This window comes from Aspergillus oryzae, chromosome 5, assembly GCF_000184455.2.
Source record: "Aspergillus oryzae RIB40 DNA, chromosome 5".
Taxonomy (NCBI): Eukaryota; Fungi; Ascomycota; class Eurotiomycetes; order Eurotiales; family Aspergillaceae; genus Aspergillus; species Aspergillus oryzae.
This window is the reverse complement of record NC_036439.1, coordinates 1,593,355-1,613,493: the sequence shown is the minus strand read 5'-3', so window position 1 is coordinate 1,613,493 and position 20,139 is coordinate 1,593,355. Positions and strand designations below refer to the sequence as shown.

The following is a 20,139-nucleotide window of genomic DNA, read 5'->3' as shown; positions in this document are numbered from 1 at the left end:
GGTGACCAGTGCGGTTGGCATCTCGATTTGTGGGGAGTATTTTGATGATCCCGGGGAGAGGGAGGCGTTGGTGAGGTTTTTGGTGGACTTGGAGTTTGAGTATGCTTGGCCGACTAGTGCGATTGTGGCGGCTTTGAGGAGTGCTTGGGCTTCGTAGATGTATCTGGGTGGGTTTATGTATCTGTGGGTCTTTGGGTGTTGGTGGTTAGATAGGATTCAATAGATATATAGATGTCTTTTAGTTCGGGTACAGGACTATAGAGAACAAGGGAGAATAAATTTCACCGTGCTCTTTTTTTACCACTGTAACCGCCCGATTCATCACTGAGTAGTCCCTGTATCACACCAGGTTTCCTCGGAGAATTAATTACTATGTTCCATATAAGCAACCGGGATCAAATTGGCAAATATATTAAAGGTTCGACGAGTACATACAATCAATGTTTGACTAATAGATGCTGTATAGTCTGCGTCATGCTACCATTATATACTGCTGGAATGAACCGACCGCAGTGGAACCTCTAAAGTCTGTATTAAACACTATAACCTACAAAATGCCAACAAATTGGCTGGTAGACTAGAGTCTACCCAAGAAGCCTCTCAACGCGAATGCAATATGTATTAACAATACCAGTGAGCCAGCCACCCTGAAGAGTGTTTTTACGCCTGCGTATTTGCGCCAGTTTCCTCCTCGTTAGTCTGTGACTCGGCGATCTGCTCATGTCCGTTGCCGTGGCCATTCACTTTGCGTAAAGTGCCACCCAGCCATGCTAGGCCTCCACTCCAGGAGTCACTTAGGCTTCGAATCCGAGATACAGAAGTAGAGCCATCGGGCTGCAGGTTTTGTGGAGCATCCTCTGTATCCAAAGTAGTGGTGGATTGTCCTGCAGTGACAGGAGCGGTGGCAATATCGCCGGTGGAGTTAAACCTTGCCGTCGGCAGCACACCGCGGGGCCCTAATCCCTCATCGATGTTGGCATTTTCGCCGTCGCGGCTGCGAAGAAAACCATCTACAATGGTTGTACTGAGTTGCTTGCCCCGATGCCTCCGCACGGACTTGCGATCCTTTACCGGACTCGTTTCACCACGGCGTAGGGACTCTGCTACCACTGCACTGAACCCGGCAGAGATAGTCGGAAGTAGCGGGCCAGGCGAGAAACGTGACGATATCGAATTCCGTAGTCGGCGTGCCGGTGGCGTCTGTGGAACCGTACTACTTCGGATCCCTGGCGATGCGGTTTCCGTTCCCGAGGCGGCAGGAACCTTGAGGTTATTGTCTTCGATGCCAGGCGCTGGTGGGAAACGAAGAAGAACCGGTGAGCCAGATGTTGTCGGCCTCGACTGTTCAGGAGTGACTGGACGGTCAATTTGGGGGATTTGGGGCTCGGACTTGGGGGTCACAATGGCCGACTCATGAGCATCAGCCCAAGGATTAGTTAGGAGAGAGTTAGGGTGCATGGGAGGGGAAGGCTGTAGAGACTGTCCGGTGAGAGAGTCGGCGGTCAATGAACCAACGGGAGAAGATGGAGCAGCAGATGAAACACCCCGGGGCGTACGCTGGCCCTCGTCAATACCCTCAATACCGTGACTAAGGAGCGACCCGGAGGGGGACTGCATATTCTCTGCCTGGGTTTCCAAAGGAATCCGTGAAGGTTTCTGCACTCTTACATGACGCGCAGGAGGTGACATGTCGACGCTATCACGGTACCTCTCTCCTGCCAGCAGACCAATAGCTTCCTCTTCGTCATTAGAGTACGAAGACTCGTCGTCATTGCGGACCCTGCCACTGGTGATGAAATATACGCCTAGAAAGGTCAGGAGACAACCGCCCACAAACTTCCCGGCACGGTCAAGAGTGTAGTTTTCGAAATCCCGGTACAGCACCGCACTTCCAATGATGACAGACAGTGTGAAAAGCACAAACTGGGTTGGGATCACCTGGGTGGAATCAAAACGCTGGAGAGCACGGTTGATGTAGCGAATCTGCAATACAGCGCTGAAAACCAGGACAAAAACCAGAAGGTAGGTGATTGGAAAGGTAATCACATGCCATAGAGTGAAGGACAACAGTGACGAAACACCCTTTGTTGATAGGGCAGTATATCCACCTAGACACGAGAATGAGTGGCCGTCCAAGCGAGTACAAACGGATGGAAGCTTATTATGTTAACATACCAAAAAGTGCCACGAGCCCAACATCAATCAAAACCGTTCGTGACCCATACTTTCCACTTGCCCACAAGAGCCCAATGATCAACACGGTGGAAATGCCTACATAAGTCTCAAACTCCCAGCGGGTAATCATCACCCAGATATCATGCGGTCCGATCTTCTCCTCGGACGAACTAGCGCTGAGAACGACTACCACTGCACCGGTGACCGCCACGACCACGCCCCAGAAGTCGCGTCCCCGGAATTTCTCCTTCAGCAGAATCGGAGCAATGACGCAATTCGATATCAAGGCCACGACGCCCAATGGGGAAACAATCGACGCTGGAGCAAAACCATATGCCATGAAGTTTCCGATCTCGCCGACGCACATCAACACGATTCCGACCCACCAGTACGGAGAGCGAAGGTATGATTTCCGGCGCAGATCCCCCGGTCGCACAGTCCGATCCGACATGAACGACTCATCCATTTGATCCTGATGCGCATTCGTGTCCATCTCATCATCGTCCTCGGGTCCAAGATCAATATGGGGCTGATCATGATGGACGAACCTAACTTCTGGGGACTCGTCCCTATAACGAGCGAAGCGGCGGGATTTGTTTCTACCCCGAGTTTCGTAGTCGTTGTATTCATGATCCGCAACCGAACCATAAGTGTCTGTCGACCCCCGGCCTGGATTTGCACGTTTCCATTCCGCCTCCTTTTGTAGTTTTTGATGCTCCCATTCTCGCTCGATCCTGATATGGGCATAGCGCTGAATATTGAGGGCCAAGGAGATCAGGATGTTGCCGATTAGCGCAGTCACGATGCCGATGAGTGAAGACCATTCATGCATTCCTCCCCCACCTCCGCCGCCGTCGTCATATCCGGGGTCCGAGGCCAACGTCGGGAATGGCTGGGAAGAAGGGGAAACATATAACGACGAGAGGGTCGGCGTGGGGACGGCGGAAGGAACGAAGGTCGTGAGCAGACCCGCTGCTAGAGGCACCTCGTGGAGGTGAGCCATCCGGGATTTTCGAAGGCTAAAAGTAAGGGGAATGAAGGGGCAGGGTATAGGGACGGAGGGATTGCGTTCCGACAGGTCCGCTGTCACCGTCGAAGGGAATCGTTATAAAGTTTGAGCCCCAGATTATTGATTATCCACCACTCGCTGTGTCTAAATCAGGAGAGAGCAGGCAACGGCGCGGTTCGCCTCCGATACTTCAGCGAGTAGAATTCTTTCAGGGTTCAGTTCAACTTTGACCCTGGACGAGTGTTCATGCTGTTAAGGAGAATCACATTGCCGTACTTCCGACACTACTAAATCTCCGATGTGAGACACCACCTTTTTACCAGTGCAGTTAACTACCAGGTTGTACCTTTACCGGATAGAAGAAGGAGAGGTAACGGAGTCTATGAATAATCCACCTTGTGCGAATCGAACGATTGTTTGTGTTAAGCACGATTTGCGATGTGGAGTCTGTTGGCGGAAGGTAGCCGAAAGACACCGGCGACGTCAGGAGTCAAATTAGTTTACTGGGCGTAGTAAACTAAGATCCGATCGGTCGCACCTGCAATACCGCTAGTTAGAGAGGGTGAGCATAAGCCCAAGCGCAGCATCGTGAAAGGAAAACCGGAAAGAAGTTGGGGGGAGGATTTCCAAGCTAATGTATTTTAGTAGAAGAAGGAAGAACAGCACTATTGAAAGTATGAGTGGATTGATTGGCTCAACCCTGACTAATGACTATCCCGGTAGGGATTTACCCCGAACGTCATCGGGCAGCTGAGATGCGAGTATACATACTAGTCAAATCATCTGAGTACTCGTATGCATCTGTGCACCCAGGCAGCGGTGAACTTTATTATTATATCGTCACAATCGCTACCACTAAATGATGTGACAAGGAAGGTTTATATTCTCATAGGCACCGTCGCATGAAACTATACGAAAAATCATCGCCTGGCTCTTTTCTTATCCGGCTCTTGCTCGCCTTCATCGTCACTAATCTCCCTGTATATCGTTTTCGGTTGAGTCTCCTTCCATGCCTTAGTGAAAACCGGGTCCTTCTCGGCCTTCTCGGCGTATTTCAGCAACGCTTCTCGGGGATCCTCATCGCGCATCGAACTGAGAGGAATATTCTCGCGAATATGTTTCTCATCCGGCTGCGACTTGGCGAAGGGAGTCGTTGCTGGCAAATGCGGTCTCCGTGGATCCCTGGGCCGTCCTGACGCCGTAAGCCCAATGGTTGGGTGACGGGAAGACCAGGTTGCCGAGCTATAATGGGGCACACCGTTCGATCCGACAACAACGTTGTCACCCGAGATACCTTGTGAAAGGTCCATGGTAAGGTTCGGGTCATCATCAATGTGCCGGCGTTTGGGTGCCTTGGACATAACCAAGGCGGCACCTTTGGACGACATGTCAGGGTTGTAAAGTACATGAGTCTCAGCGTTGGCAGAGCCAGTGAGGATCTGATTGAGTTTTTCATGCCATTGAACGGTAATCAAAGGCGATCCCGGTGTGACCGGTGTGACCAATTCCGGCTTCAATGTCGCGGGGTTCAAAATGTGTAGATGACCAGTTTCCGAGCCCGTGAGGACATTCGCGGATGTGGGTGAGAATACGATGTTCGAAGTCGGGTATCGGGAGGAGCTGGACGGGTGCGCCACTGTTGAAATCGGCTGCTTGAACTTCCTAGTATCCCAGAGCTTGATAGTATCGTCACCGCCCTTGGTGACAACCAGTCTTCCATCCGAGCTGATATCAAGCCCGCTAGTCCATGTGTCGCGCGTATGAGCATCCCGTATCTCACCACTAGGTCGAGTAAATGGCCCATTCCCACTCCACATCATTAAACTTCCGTCAAGGGCAGCAGCAATGAGCACATTAGGTCCACCCTGCTTTGGGGAACCCCATGCAACAGCAGTCATCTTGCTCCGACCAGCGGATCCAGCCGCTCTTGACTTATGCATTATGACTTCTTTCTGTGACCGCCCAATATTGGCGTCCCATATACGTACCGTACTGTCCGATCCTGCAGTAACACACAGGTTCTCGTCGGTGGGACACCATGCGCCGCTGGTAACCTCCGATATATGCCCCTTGGTATTATGAAGATCTCTCAAGTACATGTCTCCTTTCATGAATTCAGTAATGGTCTCGCCGTCGCGATCGAGGATTCTCGGCTGGGGTGTAGCAGAAACGACCATGACATAGCCTGGCGACAGGGGATTGAACGCAGCATAATGCACGGCGTGCGCCTCCTGCAAAGCGGACTGTTTCTTCGCGGTAGGATCAACGGACTTGAAGGCGCGCACCGTCGAAGGGGTCATTGAAGCGAAATCATGTAGTTTAATCGTACAATCTGTTGACCCTGTGATTAAACGCGAGCCTGATGGGTCCACTGTGAGAGTTGTTACGGCGCGCTCATGAGTTTTAAGGACAAGTTCGTGTGAGACAGGAAACTCGTCCTCGTCCTCGTCATCGGAGTCAGAATCATCAGACTCATTATCGCTGTCGCTTTCACTCTTGTCTTTTCGGTCTTCAGCTCCAGTTTGAACGTTAGCTTGCTCGTCGCTAATCAAACCTGCCTTGTCATCATCTGCGGTAGTCTTGGCAGATACATGTGTCCGCTTGGTGCGGTCTATCTGAGTGTTGACATCAGTCTTTCTTTCTTGTTTCCCGAAGCTGCCTGGAAAGAACTTCTTGAAAGCTTCTTCATCGAATCCGTCCATTATGAGATGTACTGCACGGAGTTACTTAGATTTCGCAAGAAATAAATGACTTGACGGCGGCGATATCACGTTTAGTTTGCAATATTTGCAATGTTTGTATTGCTTGCAAATTAAGCTCTCGGTGCCGTCATTGACCCTCGCCTGTCATCTAAAATGTATTCGACAGAATTATGCTTTATATATATAAAGTATGAGAAATTCTACGCCGTATAATGCGTTTGCGTCATTGGAACTAAACTAGGTACACCACCAACAGATCGACTACAGGTACAAGCCTTCCACAGGGCCTCCGTCTTGCTTCGTCTTCATAATACGTTCCCTAGCGGAGCGGAAATCCTCCATTTGCACTCTCATACGACGTTCTCTCAAAGCCATCAAACCGGCTTCGGTACAGATTGCTCGGATATCTGCACCTGAAAGATCGTCTTTCTGGTTGATAAACTCGTCGAGATCGACATCATCGCCGAGGGACATCTTGGATGTATGCAGGGTGAAGATCTTCTTCTTGGTATTTTCTGGAGGATGTTAGTAAGCAGATGATTTAATGTTTATAGTGGGTAACACGTACGGTCTGGGTTTTCGAAGAGAATCTTTCGATCAATACGACCAGGACGAATCAAAGCAGGGTCAAGTGTTTCAATCTTGTTAGTGGCCATGATAACCTTGACATCTCCGCGGTCATCGAAACCGTCCAACTGGTTAAGAAGCTCAAGCATAGTACGCTGAATTTCTCGTTCACCACCCGAAGTTGAGTCGTAACGCTTCGTACCGATGGCATCAATTTCATCAATGAAGACAATGGAAGGAGCGTGTTCCGCAGCAACCTGGAAAATCTGTCGCACCAAACGAGGTCCGTCACCGAGGTATTTCTGGATCAGTTCACTGCCGACAATCCGGAGGAAAGTGGCACTTGTTTGATTGGCGACTGCCTTGGCAAGCAGCGTTTTTCCGGTTCCCGGGGCACCGTAGAGAATGACACCTTTGGGGGGCTTGATACCCATCTCTTCATACAGCTCAGGGTGGAGCAGCGGAAGCTCGACGGATTCTCGAACCTCTTGGATCTGAGTCTCAAGACCACCGATATCCGCATAAGACTCCGTCGGTGCCTTGTCAAGCTTCATCACGGACACCAGGGGGTCGGACTCCTCGGTGAGCACACCGACAACGGAGACAGACTTGTGGTGTAACAGAATGCTGGCACCAGGCTCCAGCAAGTCCTTATCAACGAAGGACATGATGGAAACGTAGTACTCTGGTCCGGTAGCACTGGAAACAATGGCATGGTCGTCGTCGATTAACTCTTCCAAGTTGCCGACTCCCATGGGGGTACCTCTCATGTCATCGACGCGACCCCTCTCGTCTGCATTTCGGTCCATAATATCAAACTCGCTTCTGCTGACGGAATCATGTGCTGCCTGTGCCTTAGTTTTGCGTAGACGTTCCATATTCTCGACATATTCTTCTTCTAGCAGCAAGTGATCGTGGACCCGTTGCATTCGCAAGTATCGTAATTTGCATCGTGACGTTGGGAAGATGTCGGGGAGTTTGGAAGCTGTACTTGGGCCGGCAGCCTTGCGCTTCTTACGTCCAAGACGAGTCGTGGGAGGAGGAGGTGGTTCGTATCTGGGCTTGTCCTTCTATTAAGGGACGCTTTGTAAGCGGATAGAGCTGTCTGAACGAAGCAACCGAAATTACCTTCTTATCCTTATCATCCCTTCCATCGCCCCCGGGGCCTCCGCCGATGTTGGACTGCTGGTTACCCTGTTTGTGAATGACTTGTTAGAGAGACTGTACTTTGGCTAGGTGAGAGGGTGACGACAGTGGGAGTTGGGAACCAACCATAGTCCAAGTGTGTGCCGCGGAATCAACAAGATGTTCTTTTTACTCTAATTATACCTAAACCGGAATATTATAATGAAGTCGACTCTATTAGTCAGGGGTTGGATGATAGATGGGGGGATAATGTAGGATGACGATGAGCTTTCGGCGAGCTTGGAAGCTGTTGTCGTTGTCGCCATCCGTCGGGCTTGGCCACCGCTGTGATCTCGCACGTGACCCGGAGCTATCATGGCACTTAGATGCCTCGCGAATCAGGCGTCTATCAAACAAGTCAATATCAATAGCCGCTGCGTCAGATTTACTCGAAACTATTTTTAGTCTTTTGGGCATATCTACAATAACGTACTACACATTACTTGGACTGAATAAAAATCCTATATCTCGACTTCCAAAGAATTTCAAAAACCGCCTTTGTCTTCCTCGGCGCTTGTCTCACCTGTTGATCTCGTCCCACTTGAACTAGTAGTATATCCGCAGCAGACGAGCCCTCATTCCCCCGCGGCGCATTCCCCTCATCTCACGATACAAAACTATTCTCTGACCGGTAAGGTTCTCTCGCTACCTTTGAGCCCTAAATACCATATTTACCCTTCTACCTTCCTTCTCACATCTCACTCTTACATAATATGCTCAACCGTCCGTATGTGATCGCAGCTAACAAGGTGGATCTGTAGCTCGGTTTTGCGTAGTGTTCCTGGGCTGCGAGCTCACCTTTGACGCCTGACCACCCATCCGTAAAATTCTCACAACTGCCCCTTTTATATCCCGTTTCTTTACCTCACACAACTTGAAACCCTAAACCCAAAACCATGGCCTCCAACCGATCCCGGCGTATCGCAAAGGAAATAGCCGATATACACGCCGATACGCAGTCTGGGATCACAGCCGAACCAGTAGGCAGCGATGAAGACCTCACACATCTACGCGGTACATTTCCGGGGCCCCCAGGTACTCCGTATGAGGGCGGCACCTACGTTGTGGATATAAAAATACCAACGGACTATCCGTTTCGGCCGCCAGTAATGAAATTCCATACCAAGGTCTGGCATCCGAATATCAGTAGCCAAACGGTGGGTTTCTAAATATGCTGTTAAGACATAGTGGAATAGGTATCTAACCGATTGCATAGGGAGCTATTTGCCTTGATACTCTGTCGTCGGCGTGGTCCCCCGTTCTCACCATCAAGTCCGCTCTGTTGTCACTACAATCTCTGCTTAGCACCCCCGAGCCTAAGGATCCTCAAGACGCTGAGGTTGCCACTATGCTCCTACGGAAACCAAAGGAATTTGAGAGAGTTGCCCAAACCTGGGCTACTCTGTATGCTGGGGCTCCTAGCAAGAATGCGGGAGAGGGTAGTGGTGGCGCTACTAACGAATCGCTGCGACAGCAAGAGCTTAAGTCAAGGGAGGAACAGGAGAAGGAAGATTTAGCTAAGTACGTCTCTCGGTTATCTCCCCTTTCTACTCGAAGGACCTGCCTAACGTCAATCTCCAGATATGATGGGTACAATAAAGACTTGATCGACCGCTTCTGCAGCATGGGCTTCGATGTGGACCGTGTAGTGGCCGCCTTCAAATACTACGGTATTGATCGGATGAACGGAGAAGACTACGAATTAGAAGAGGCCTACATGGGCGACGTTACTGCACGGCTCCTAGGTGAGCCGTAAGTAGTGCGACGGTAAATACCTACGGCTATTTATTTTTCTACGACTATGCATGCTACATGGAGCTGGCGAAGCGTGATGCCTAGCGAGATTTAATTTACTTTCTTACTTGTTTTTCAGCCCAGCTTATTACCCATCACATGTTTACTTGATGTTAAGGTGTTCTCGTTTTGAGAACGATCTCATGCAATGATGACCAATGTAGCGAATTATATTTAGTCGACTCTCCAACCTCTATTCTATATCTTGTTCTAAGCAACACGTCGCATTTCCTTGGTAAATTACGATTTCTAGCCTGGATTTCAATGAACGGTAGATAGTGATACTTAAAGTAGAAAATAATAAATAGCATATGTACTACGTAGTTCTTGTGCTATCGATAAGCACGTGGCGGGCCTTTTAAGCTCCTCTCCGCCTTCAGATCTTCAATGCTTAACTCTAACAACTCACTTTTCTCCAAGTATGGGTCAATGACTAGCCACAGATCCACACTTCGGGTGAACTTCCAGTAAATCGATACGTTTTCAATCTGAGTACTTGATACGTTTATTCGCCATACAATACACAGAAGAAAGCTCGCTTGAGCGCACATCCCTTCACCCACCATGATCGAAGACGATTTCTATCGCTCCTCATCCCAGTTCCGACTTTGGTCCTACACAGAGGCATCTTTACAATCCCTACGCGCAACGACAAACGCAAACGCCAGTGAGCGAGTACGGTCCGCACTCCGAAAATCGCGAGAGGCGCAACAATCAGCCACCTCATCCGCAGCGGGAACACCAGCAGCAAACCAGAATGGAAGCGACGCAGACAGCAAAGCAGGCGGCGAAGAGACGGAGATCGAGTGCCTAACACCTGAAGAAGAGCACCAGCTGGTGCGATACTTCTGCGAACAGATCATAGAGTTAGGGGAGATGTACAAACCTCCACTCCCAACAATAGTCCGGGTACGTCACACCCTCCTCTACCATCTATACACAAATCACCCAAAGAAGCAACCAATAACCAAAAACTAATATTTAACCCCTTCCAAACAGGCCACAGCAATCCAATACCTCCGACGCTTCTACCTAACCAACTCCCCAATGACCTACCACCCGAAATCAATCATGCTCTGCGCCCTCTTCCTCGCCACAAAAACAGACAACTACTACCTCTCCCTCCGCCAATTCGCAGAAGTAATCCCCGGCGGCACAACACCGGAAGACATAATCCAGCCTGAGTTTCTGGTCATGCAAAGCCTCCGCTTCACGTTCGACGTCCGGCACCCCTTCCGCGGCCTCGAAGGCGGCATCATGGAACTCCAAGCCATATCTCAAGGCATGGGCCAACCAGCACCACACTTCCCAACCCAGACACCAGATGACCTCAAACGCAAACTCCATTCCCTCCCCGCATCACCGACTACATCCTCATCCTCCATCACAAACCGACTTGCCCGCGCGCACCACAACACCCGCGAGATCCTCAAATCCGCCGCCCAAATGACAGACGCTTACTTCCTCTACACGCCGTCCCAGATCTGGCTCGCTGCGTTCATGATCGCAGATAAGCCGCTAGCGGAGTTCTATCTCGAGACTAAGCTGGGCGGACCCCAACAGCAGCAGCAGGGATCCCCGCTTTATGAGCTCAGGACGAAGCTCCTCCGTACCTTGACTGATTGCTCTCACCTCCTTCAGGCGTACAAACCCCTCGCCTCAGATCCGGACCAGAAGAAGAACCTAAGACGCATCAGGAAGAAGCTCACCCACTGCCAGAACCCGGACAAGGCTGGAGTAGCGGGCCAGAAGCGTATCCCTGCTGCGGCGGCAGCAGTAGCAGCGGCTGGTGATCCGGCAACCTCTGAGAGCGAGATGGAGCGACTGGCAAAGAAGCGCAAGTTAGACGGGGGACAGCCGAATGATATATTTGGAGGTGAATTAGTGACGCAACGGACGAAGGAGGCGCAACAGCCTCAATAGCACGTTACGCTAGTGTTGTAAATTATAGAAAATAAGTAATGGTGTTTTGGACTTGTGTATAATTAGAATATGGTCAACTGAATTGCTGCTCCGTTGTTTCATGCCTTCGTCATTAAACATAACCCTACCATGAGTGCAGGCGAGAGGGTCCAAGGACCATCAAAACAAAAGTCCTACATAATGTCTATAACAAACGGTGAAACCATAAAAACGTAGAAAGATATAAGAATATAAATTGAACCCTGAAACGCGAGGGGTCTAGCAGGGGATGAGGTATGAAACACAGACAGACCATCTAATAAAAGTAAAGCAACCCAAACAAGCAGAAGCAGATATCACCAGATATGTATGTAAGAAAGAAAACCGTCACCCGCCAATGTCACTATATCACCCAGGATGGATCATTTCTCCTGTAAGAAACTTTTTGATTTCAACTCCCCTGCAGCTTTTGAGTTTTCATTGTCGTCTCTGACATTCCAATCATAACAAGAAGCGTCGTTTTCCTTCATTTTTTTTTCGTGCCGTTTCTTAGACAGCACCGGCGTCAATCATCTTCTTGCGCAGGTGGTCCTTGTACTGGCCGATAGTACCATCCCACCGGGTAACGGTCTTGTTCTCACAGACCATGATGTCCTTGGCGATCTTGTCGAGGAGACGGAAGTCGTGGGACACGACAACGACACCACCGCTGTAGGCGTTGATGGCATCAGCCAGACTGTCAATGGTGGGGATATCGAGACCGTTAGTAGGTTCGTCGAGAAGGATCATGTTCGGGGATTCAATGGCCAACAGAGCGAACACGATACGGCTCTTCTGACCCTCAGACAGAGTGCCCATCAGAGCAGTCTGAGACTCACCGCTCAGACCATAACGGCCGAGCTGTTGACGCCAGTACTGGTAGTCCTGACTCTTCTCGGGGAACTTGTCGCGGACGAAGTCAAGAGACGACTTGGTCAGATCGAGCTGCTCGGCAGAGTGCTGACTGTACATGCCCAACTTCAAGTGAGTGTGACGGCTGACACGACCACCAATGGGTTGCAGCTTTCCGGTCATGATGCGCAGCAGAGTGGACTTGCCGACACCGTTGGGGCCGACCAGAGCAGTTCTGGAATCCATGTCGACACCGAAGTCAAGGTGCTCATACAGGGTATCCTCCCAGCTGCCGGAGTAGGAGAAGCTGACATCATCGAAGGACAGGACGGGAGGGGGAAGCTTCTCAACTTCGGCAAAGCGGAAGCTGAAGATTCTGTCGGGGATAACGGGCTGGATGAAACCATCGGCCTCCATCTTGTCGAGGATCTTCTGACGCGACTTGGCCTGTCTAACCAAGTTGGCATATGTACCGGCGGAAGCGATGAACTTCTTGATGTGGGCAATTTCTTCCTGCTGCTTATTGTATGCCTTCATCTGGTTCGTCTCCTGTTCGCTACGGGTCTTGTGGTAAGAATCGTAATTACCACCGTAGTACAGGAGCTGCTTCATGCGCATATCAATCATGTTGGTACAGACACCGTTCAAGAAGTCCATGGAGTGGGAAACCAGGACGAGGGTGCGCTCCCACTTCTTCAGGTATTCTTCCAACCACACACAGGCCTCGAGATCCAAGTGAGCAGTAGGGTCGTCCAGCAGAAGCAGGGAAGGCTTGACGAACAGAGCCTTGGCAAGAGCCACACGCATACGCCAACCACCGGACATGTCCTTGGTCTTCTTGTTGATGGTAACTTTGTTGAATCCCAGACCAGTCAAGATCAAGGAAGCACGAGTGTGGAAAGTGGAGGGATCCATTTTGTCCATACGCTAAGTGCAAGTTAGTGTAATCCATACTACCTGTGGGAGAAAAGATAACTTACATCATACAGATCCTCGAGGATAGGGCTGTCAGGACCTTGCTCTTCCAGGATATCTTCAGCCTGCTTCTCCATCCGGTCAAGCTGGTTCTGGGCCTCAGTGACGACCCACTCCAGGGCACCAAGCTCAGTAGGAGGGGCACCTTCATTCAGCAGGTAGATATCGATATGCTCGGGGATAGGGTATTCACGATGGGCGATAGCCTTCAGCAGAGTGGATTTGCCACAGCCGTTCTCACCCAGAAGACCGTAACGACGACCGAAGTTCAGTTCGAGAGTAGAGTCGGTGATAAGGACCTTGCCGTGGAACACCAGGGAAGCGGAGGTGACCTTGACGTCGCGAGAGGATTCCATGGAAGAGAGCACACCGGTCGTGACACGATCCGAAAGGCCATGCTTGTCCATCTGTGCTGTAAGCTTCTCAACCTCCTTCATCTTCTCGGTCGTGGTGGCGGGCTGATCATCGGCCGGGACGTCACTGTCGACCTGGGGGGACTCAGTACCGCTCTTCTTTCCCTTGCCGAGCTTCTTCTTGGAGTCGCCATCGGCACGCTTTGCCAAACGAGCGGCTTTGGAAGCAGACACCATTTTGTCGAGGGTATGTGTTGGTAGGAGGGGAGGGGGGGGGTGGAGGAAAGCGTCAAGAGACGGAAAGGAGGAAAGATCAAAAGCCTGTCGGTAAGGCAAGGAAGAAAGAGAAAAAAGAACTTCCAGTGAGTGGATCAAATAATAGCGGGGTCAAAGGGGGTCGACCAAAAGCCTTTTCCTCTGAGTGGGTGGGGTGAAGTTTTCTTGGAAGCCCTTATCGATAGAGAGCACTCGGAATAGTAATCGGTGGGTGAGACGAAGCCCAAAAAATTGGTTCGAGACAAAGGAACAAGAGAGAAATGAGACGATATAATATATAGACCACGAACGCAACAGGGAAACGGTCTAGTGGCGATAACCGAAGTTGATAACGCCCCAAAGAGATGATAGAGAAAAGGGAAGAAAACAGAGATTTAGAGGACACTGAAGGATGTGACTGAATTTCTTGGACGCCTTCAAAAATTCCTTCAGTGGGTCCTGCTTCTTTGCCCCTCTGATTGGGCTTTCCGACGTCACCGCACGGGTCGTGGCGCAGTCTAGTCTCCTTCGGGCACCAATTACACGTGATTTACAGCCTTACGCCCAAGGCACCAGTCCAGACTGGTCAGCAAATAAGGTAATAGCAGATCACCCTTACTCATGTCGTGGCAGATGTGTCTCCGTGGGACATCAAAGCCACAGCATACTACCATATGTGCTTCAGCATGCTGGTATCCTGCCGGTAATCTCATGCATCAAGAGGGGTCCCCGCATATGCCTAGTTGTAGCTTTTCTGAAACTTATCTATAGTATTATCTGTAAAGTGTCCAGATCCATATCTTTCGCCATACTACTCACATTGCAAGCTGTGGTACTAACAATAGTGTAGATATTTTTCGTTTCTACCTGTATATAACACGGTTTAGCAATTAGATGGAAAATATATATGTTCATATGTCGCTTGGTAGACTGTGGGTATATGGCCCAACCGTGTGATATTGGCCAACAAGGTGGTATGTATTAACGTATGCGCTGACTGATTTTTTCCAACCACTCCTTTTCCTCTGCCGTGAGCCAAACATTATCCGGTATCGAAACCCTCCCTTCCTGGATAACGATCCGTGCTGGAACGGGAGCTTGAGTATCGTCGTCCGATGCACTAGAGGCCAAGCTCTCTTGCTTGCCTTCTCGGGCACTTTCAGTGTCCTCCACAACAACTTTGGGACGCGGAAGAGGATCAGGAGTCCACCAATACACCGGAAACCGTCGTTGAATGTTATTGATCACCAGTGCCACCGATTGCATCATGATACACCCAAGGAACATGATCAGGATCAGGAACCAGCCGATTTCATACCCTTCGGTGACAGAAAGGAGAGCCGTTGCGCCAGCGGGCGGGTGAACGGTTTTCGTCAGAACCATCACGGCGGTGGTGATTGCACAGGCCAGAGCTCCCCCAACCTGAGGTAGTGCATTAGCATGGGGGTTTAAGGCGAAGAGTCTTCCAATCCCAATTCCAATAGCGCTCGCCATGACCTGACTCAGGACAGCGTTGCGCGGTTGCGCAAATGGTGACTCGATGGCGCCAAACTCCAGCACAGCTGCGGCGCCCTATCTGAACATTAGTCTGTTGATCATTGCAGGGGTCTGTGTGACGTGAGCCAGGTACGTACAAAACTAGCCACAATAATTGGCGCATGGTGGTGCTGGAAAGAGGGGACATGCAAGGATACTTCGGCGACGACTAATACACCACAGAAGACGCCGATCAGGGACCAGAAGGCGAGCACGAGGTTGCCCAGATTCTTTGGAGGTTTGTCCCCTCTATATCCCAGGAAGTGAGAGATGGGACGAGGTAGCCAGCGCCATGGCGGACGTGGAACCAACGGATTCAGGTATCTGTCGATATCCACATGCCAGCGGGAAAAGTCCACGTTCCTTAACATCGAGATTGACTGGAGTGTTTTCTACGCGCGAAATGGGTTGCTGCGTGTTAGGTCACAAACACTTCTTCTGGGTTTATGTATCTGGTGAGGTTAGAGCCAATTGCCACTTGTTGGAGGTGAAAAATGTCCAATAAAACGCTAGGTACAAAACAGAAAATATTCCCCAGCGCTAAGGGTATATATAAAGTATGAGGGAAATATAGGAAAAGGATAAGCAGGAACTGCTAAACAGGGAAAGACGAGGATCTAGGCTGAACCGAGAAATTACCGGCAATCGACAGATGAGGAACTTGACTAATAGACCATCCTCTTACTCCGTATTTTGATCATCTGATGCAAATGAGAAGTGGACACTCACCAGCCCTTGACCGTTTGAAAAAGAACAGGAGATTTAACCCGCAGCGCGTTCATGAAAGCGCCACTGAAGGTTGGGACCATGGGATACTTCAGTACTTTTAGTCCCCGAGGAATGACCTTAAAGCCAAAGGAAGACCGGCAGACGGTGAGCTGTCTGTACTGTATCTCCGCGGAAAGTCGAGAGAATAACCGCCTGGAATTGACGGAAGAAACATTGTGTCGCCTGAAAGGGATGACGATGACGGTGCTCATCTGCTTGGTTCTGCCATTGAGCGCATTTCAATTAAGTAACAGATTGCCGTTCTGGGTTTAGCGGCATTGGGACCTGAGGATTTTCGTCGACCCCACAGTTTCGTAACGTAATTTACGGCGTGCCCTACGCGATGGAAATTATCCCCGATTCGTGGATTACCCCGGCCACATCAAGTTAGTTTCATGTCAATTCATTCATCCATACGGTCTTCTTGACCTTTTATTGCTCTTAGTTCCCTTCCTTTCGCCGAGTCTTGCAGAGAATAAGCCGAGCTTGTCAGCCGCGCTATTGCTGACTGCAGTCGACAATGATAATACTAAACTCCAGAACATCAAAAATAAGCGAAGCCCATGACATCCATTGAGACGAAATACAACTATCAAATGCCGAATACCGACTTTGAGTGGACTACAGTCATGACGGGCTTTACAGATGTACGCTACTCGGCTCATCTTGTCAATGAAATCTATCGGTTGGCCACATAACTCGTATTAGCAAACACCTCCGAAAGATCTCTCTTACCTAAATCGGCATTCTGTTGCAAACAGGATACAGCATCATATTTATAGCAGTGAGTCAACAAGGAGTGCGAAGAAAAAAAATGGCATATCATGGTCGTCAACATCTTATCTTTACATATACAAATCTAAACATCAAGGGTCTTTCCCTGTCGTGAACTCTCCTGTGCCAACTCAATCAACCGGATAACATCACGGGCCTCCGCTCCGCTGGCGGGAAGGTCGCCTTCTCCGGCAAGAGCGCGGGCAAGCTTCCTGTAGTATTCAGACCAGGTGGGAGGCTCCACTGTCGGCGCAACTTCTTTGACGGGCTTGCCGTTTTGGATAGTGGTCAGAGTGCCTGGAAAGACTAAAGTTAGTATACATGCTACTGACAATGCTTTGTATGCGGGAGACAAGCATACCATATCTTTCACTAGGTTCTCTGCCGTATACACTGTCGCCGGGCTTGATTCCGCTCTTGAGCTGCTCCTCCTGGACATCGAGATGGAACTGTTTTAGAATGGCACGTCAGCTTATTAATTCTCGGCTTTAATACCACCGAAACTAAGCCCTTACCTTCTTAAAACTGCCCTTCTCTCCGCGGACCCAGAATCGCAGTTGCTCCTCTTCTGGACTTACGACAGCGGCCTTAGCAGTCACCAGAGGACCGTTGTTATAGTGGAACAGGACAGTGAAAGAATCCTCGTAGCCGGAGGTGTTGACCGCCCGCTGAGAGCCAATAAATCCAGTGACACGGTTGGGCAGTCCGAACAGATGCACGGCCTGATCTAACAGATGACTTCCGAGATCGTAGATAGCACTACCACCGGGAACGACCTTGTTCTTCCACTTCGAAACATCGGGAGCGGGCTCTTCGGGGCGATGACGGTCGAAGTGAGTCTCGAATTCGGCGACACGGCCAAGGACACCACTCTTCACGAGCTTGGAGGCGGTCACGTAGTCGGCATCCCAGCGACGGTCTGCACAAAAATTATTGTTAGTGGCAGTTCTGCAGCTTGCTGGTGCGTGAAAGAGGCGCTTGACCACGGGTAGTGACACGTACTTTGGTACACAGCCAACAACTTGTTCTGTTTCTCGGCAAGGGCAACAAGCTCATCGGCTTCCTGAGTGGTGGGGGTGAAGGGTTTCTCGCAAACAACTATAGTGGCTTTGTTAGCGCGCGTGAAAGGAATCGATGCCTCAGATTGTTACTGAGACACTCACCATGCTTTCCGTGCTCCAAGGCTAACTTGGTCAACTGGTAATGAGAGTCTGGGGCGGTAGTGACAATGACGACATCAACTCCGTCATCCTTGACCATGTCCTCGGCAGTCCGATAGGACTTGATGCCGGGGTGATCCTTCTCGGCATCATCGTCGGGCTTTGGTGTACGCTGAACAACAGCGTACAGTTTCAACTGAGGAACATCGGAAACAAAAGGAATGTGAAATGTTTTAGCGCTGAAGCCGTATCCGACCACACCAACGTTGAAAGTCTTGGAAGCCATAATGGTTTATAGATATCTATCAGGGACAATCACAAGGTTGTCAAAGTAATAGGGTTTGGAAGTTTGTATTTGGAAGAGAGACCGGCGGGGCCTTGTGGAGCTTTATATACACTTGGAAAATTACTCAAGAAGTCATATTAGTGATGATGTAGAAACACAGCTAGTGCGGGGGAAGGTCCTCGCGATAGGAACCTTTGGGTCCGGCGGACATGGCGGGGCAAATTTCTACCAAATTTGGCAGAGGCCGACCGTGTGTCAGTCTTCCGAGCCGACCGATTGAACTGCTCTTCCGCCGGAAATGCTTTTCCCGATCACGCCTTCTCAACTCCTACACATCGAGTAATCTCAAGGGCATCCTACAACAGTTAGAATCCATCATTCTTGTATTAAGAAAGCCATCACTCACCCGAAGTCCGTCCGGTTGATTCAAGGTGCTCTCATACACCAAATTCGGGTCCCCGAGGATGTCAAACAGAGGCGTCGAATCCGAGCCAAGAAAGGCCCGCACACTCACAGCAGGTATACCCTCCGTGTTATACATCTGGATTGGCCCCTTCTCAGCCGCCTTTCGTTTCTGCTCCACCGTGCTCCGGACATACTCCAGGTACGGTGGATTCCCCGGATAGAGCACGTTATCAGCCACCAGAACCGAAACATCGGGAACGATCATGCCAAGCTGCTCGCATAGCTTCAGATCCGTAGTATACGCGGGCTTATAGTGATCAATGAACATAATTTCCACCTGTGGGACTTCGCCGCTGGCACACAACTTATTCAGGGACTGGTCGCTGCGACCCACCAGGATCTGGACAAAATCTCGGAGGCCCGCCAGATCCAGCAACAGAGTCGAGATGGCGGCATATTCAGGGTTCAACTCTAAACTGTAGTACTTTTTGCCACCGGCCCGACGCACGGCATCGCCGAACAGGATGGCCGAGTAACCCACGTAACCTCCGAGTTCGATCATGGTCTGGGGCTTGCGCTCCGCTATGAGGTCTGCTACGACCTTCCCTTTCTCGGGCCCCACATGGATGAGGTGACGCGATTTAGCGAATTCGTCAATCAGATCCAGTACTTTCTGGGGGTTTCCTTGGATCTCATCCCGGTTTGGCTGGGCGTAGATGAAGTCGAGAAGGTCGAGTTCGGCTTCGTCATTGCGCTATTCATGGATCATATTAGCACTGATTTATCAGACTAGAAACAACATCGGATCAATCTTACCTGACGAGTTGTAGGCTGGTTTTGCGACATTATGAACAATAACTACTAGAGACACCGATAATTCAACACTAATAAACCAAAGACAGAAAAAGTCTCACATCTAAAGAAGAACAATACCACAGACACCCCAGACCAACCATGGTATTTATAATCTCAATTCCAAGGCAACGATCGTCATCATCCAAACCTAAAGACCAAGCTCGGACATAACTATATGCCCACCAACAATCCATAACCCCGAAAACGGCACTAATTCCGCCATCCACGAAACTATAGAGACAATGACAAGATTAGTTTATCTAGCTTGACGCTAACTATAATTATACCCCAGTCCAGCAATGTAACCTAATCTTTATCTCGCGTGCGAAGCATCGGGCTCGGATACCGGGTTCAGGTCAAGACTCCGTAAACTCCGAGGTCTAGTTTGATGTCCGATGATCTGATAAGGGTTTCAGCCCCTCATTTCATATCCCTCCGAAGGATTGAAGGATTGAAGGATCGACGGGATTCGGTAACCTTTTTCCTTGGGTTTGAGTCATGGATGCTTGTTACTTTCACCTTTGTGAGTCATATATAGGTTGGACGT

General features: G+C 50.0%; 9 protein-coding genes across 9 annotated transcripts; 2 read left to right on the top strand and 7 right to left on the bottom strand.

Annotated features, from left to right (window-relative positions):
- Positions 1 to 660: 660 nt before the first annotated feature.
- On the bottom strand, positions 661 to 3,178 carry AO090701000277 (DUF803 domain membrane protein; the record flags this gene model as incomplete). The annotated part of the gene is made up of 2 exons (XM_001823090.1): positions 661 to 2,108; positions 2,176 to 3,178. 2 exons carry the CDS (start codon positions 3,176 to 3,178, stop codon positions 661 to 663), a joined length of 2,451 nt encoding a protein of 816 aa, XP_001823142.1.
- A 926-nt stretch (positions 3,179 to 4,104) lies between these two features.
- Positions 4,105 to 5,886, bottom strand: AO090701000278 (WD40 repeat domain-containing protein; the record flags this gene model as incomplete). Its single annotated transcript, XM_001823091.1, has 1 exon — positions 4,105 to 5,886. One exon carries the CDS (start codon positions 5,884 to 5,886, stop codon positions 4,105 to 4,107), a length of 1,782 nt encoding a protein of 593 aa, XP_001823143.1.
- A 261-nt stretch (positions 5,887 to 6,147) lies between these two features.
- On the bottom strand, positions 6,148 to 7,728 carry AO090701000279 (proteasome regulatory particle base subunit RPT2; the record flags this gene model as incomplete). Its single annotated transcript, XM_023237391.1, has 4 exons — positions 6,148 to 6,401; positions 6,455 to 7,520; positions 7,582 to 7,647; positions 7,726 to 7,728. The coding sequence occupies 4 exons, from the start codon at positions 7,726 to 7,728 to the stop codon at positions 6,148 to 6,150; spliced, it is 1,389 nt and encodes a 462-aa protein (XP_023092067.1).
- Positions 7,729 to 8,534: 806 nt separating this feature from the next.
- Positions 8,535 to 9,394, top strand: AO090701000280 (E2 ubiquitin-conjugating protein UBC1; the record flags this gene model as incomplete). Its single annotated transcript, XM_001823093.3, has 3 exons — positions 8,535 to 8,795; positions 8,855 to 9,159; positions 9,220 to 9,394. The coding sequence occupies 3 exons, from the start codon at positions 8,535 to 8,537 to the stop codon at positions 9,392 to 9,394; spliced, it is 741 nt and encodes a 246-aa protein (XP_001823145.1).
- A 602-nt stretch (positions 9,395 to 9,996) lies between these two features.
- AO090701000281 (TFIIH complex kinase subunit CCL1) lies at positions 9,997 to 11,355 on the top strand (the record flags this gene model as incomplete). The annotated part of the gene is made up of 2 exons (XM_001823094.1): positions 9,997 to 10,341; positions 10,432 to 11,355. The coding sequence occupies 2 exons, from the start codon at positions 9,997 to 9,999 to the stop codon at positions 11,353 to 11,355; spliced, it is 1,269 nt and encodes a 422-aa protein (XP_001823146.1).
- A 528-nt stretch (positions 11,356 to 11,883) lies between these two features.
- On the bottom strand, positions 11,884 to 13,790 carry AO090701000282 (ATP-binding cassette family ATPase ARB1; the record flags this gene model as incomplete). Its single annotated transcript, XM_001823095.3, has 2 exons — positions 11,884 to 13,152; positions 13,206 to 13,790. 2 exons carry the CDS (start codon positions 13,788 to 13,790, stop codon positions 11,884 to 11,886), a joined length of 1,854 nt encoding a protein of 617 aa, XP_001823147.1.
- Positions 13,791 to 14,789: 999 nt separating this feature from the next.
- Positions 14,790 to 15,715, bottom strand: AO090701000283 (HPP family protein; the record flags this gene model as incomplete). Its single annotated transcript, XM_001823096.3, has 2 exons — positions 14,790 to 15,380; positions 15,443 to 15,715. 2 exons carry the CDS (start codon positions 15,713 to 15,715, stop codon positions 14,790 to 14,792), a joined length of 864 nt encoding a protein of 287 aa, XP_001823148.1.
- A 1,256-nt stretch (positions 15,716 to 16,971) lies between these two features.
- On the bottom strand, positions 16,972 to 18,332 carry AO090701000284 (putative NAD binding Rossmann fold oxidoreductase; the record flags this gene model as incomplete). Its single annotated transcript, XM_001823097.3, has 5 exons — positions 16,972 to 17,183; positions 17,248 to 17,335; positions 17,402 to 17,805; positions 17,889 to 17,984; positions 18,050 to 18,332. The coding sequence occupies 5 exons, from the start codon at positions 18,330 to 18,332 to the stop codon at positions 16,972 to 16,974; spliced, it is 1,083 nt and encodes a 360-aa protein (XP_001823149.1).
- A 311-nt stretch (positions 18,333 to 18,643) lies between these two features.
- Positions 18,644 to 19,583, bottom strand: AO090701000285 (O-methyltransferase; the record flags this gene model as incomplete). Its single annotated transcript, XM_023237390.1, has 3 exons — positions 18,644 to 18,688; positions 18,847 to 19,491; positions 19,554 to 19,583. 3 exons carry the CDS (start codon positions 19,581 to 19,583, stop codon positions 18,644 to 18,646), a joined length of 720 nt encoding a protein of 239 aa, XP_023092068.1.
- Between the last annotated feature and the right edge of the window lie 556 nt (positions 19,584 to 20,139).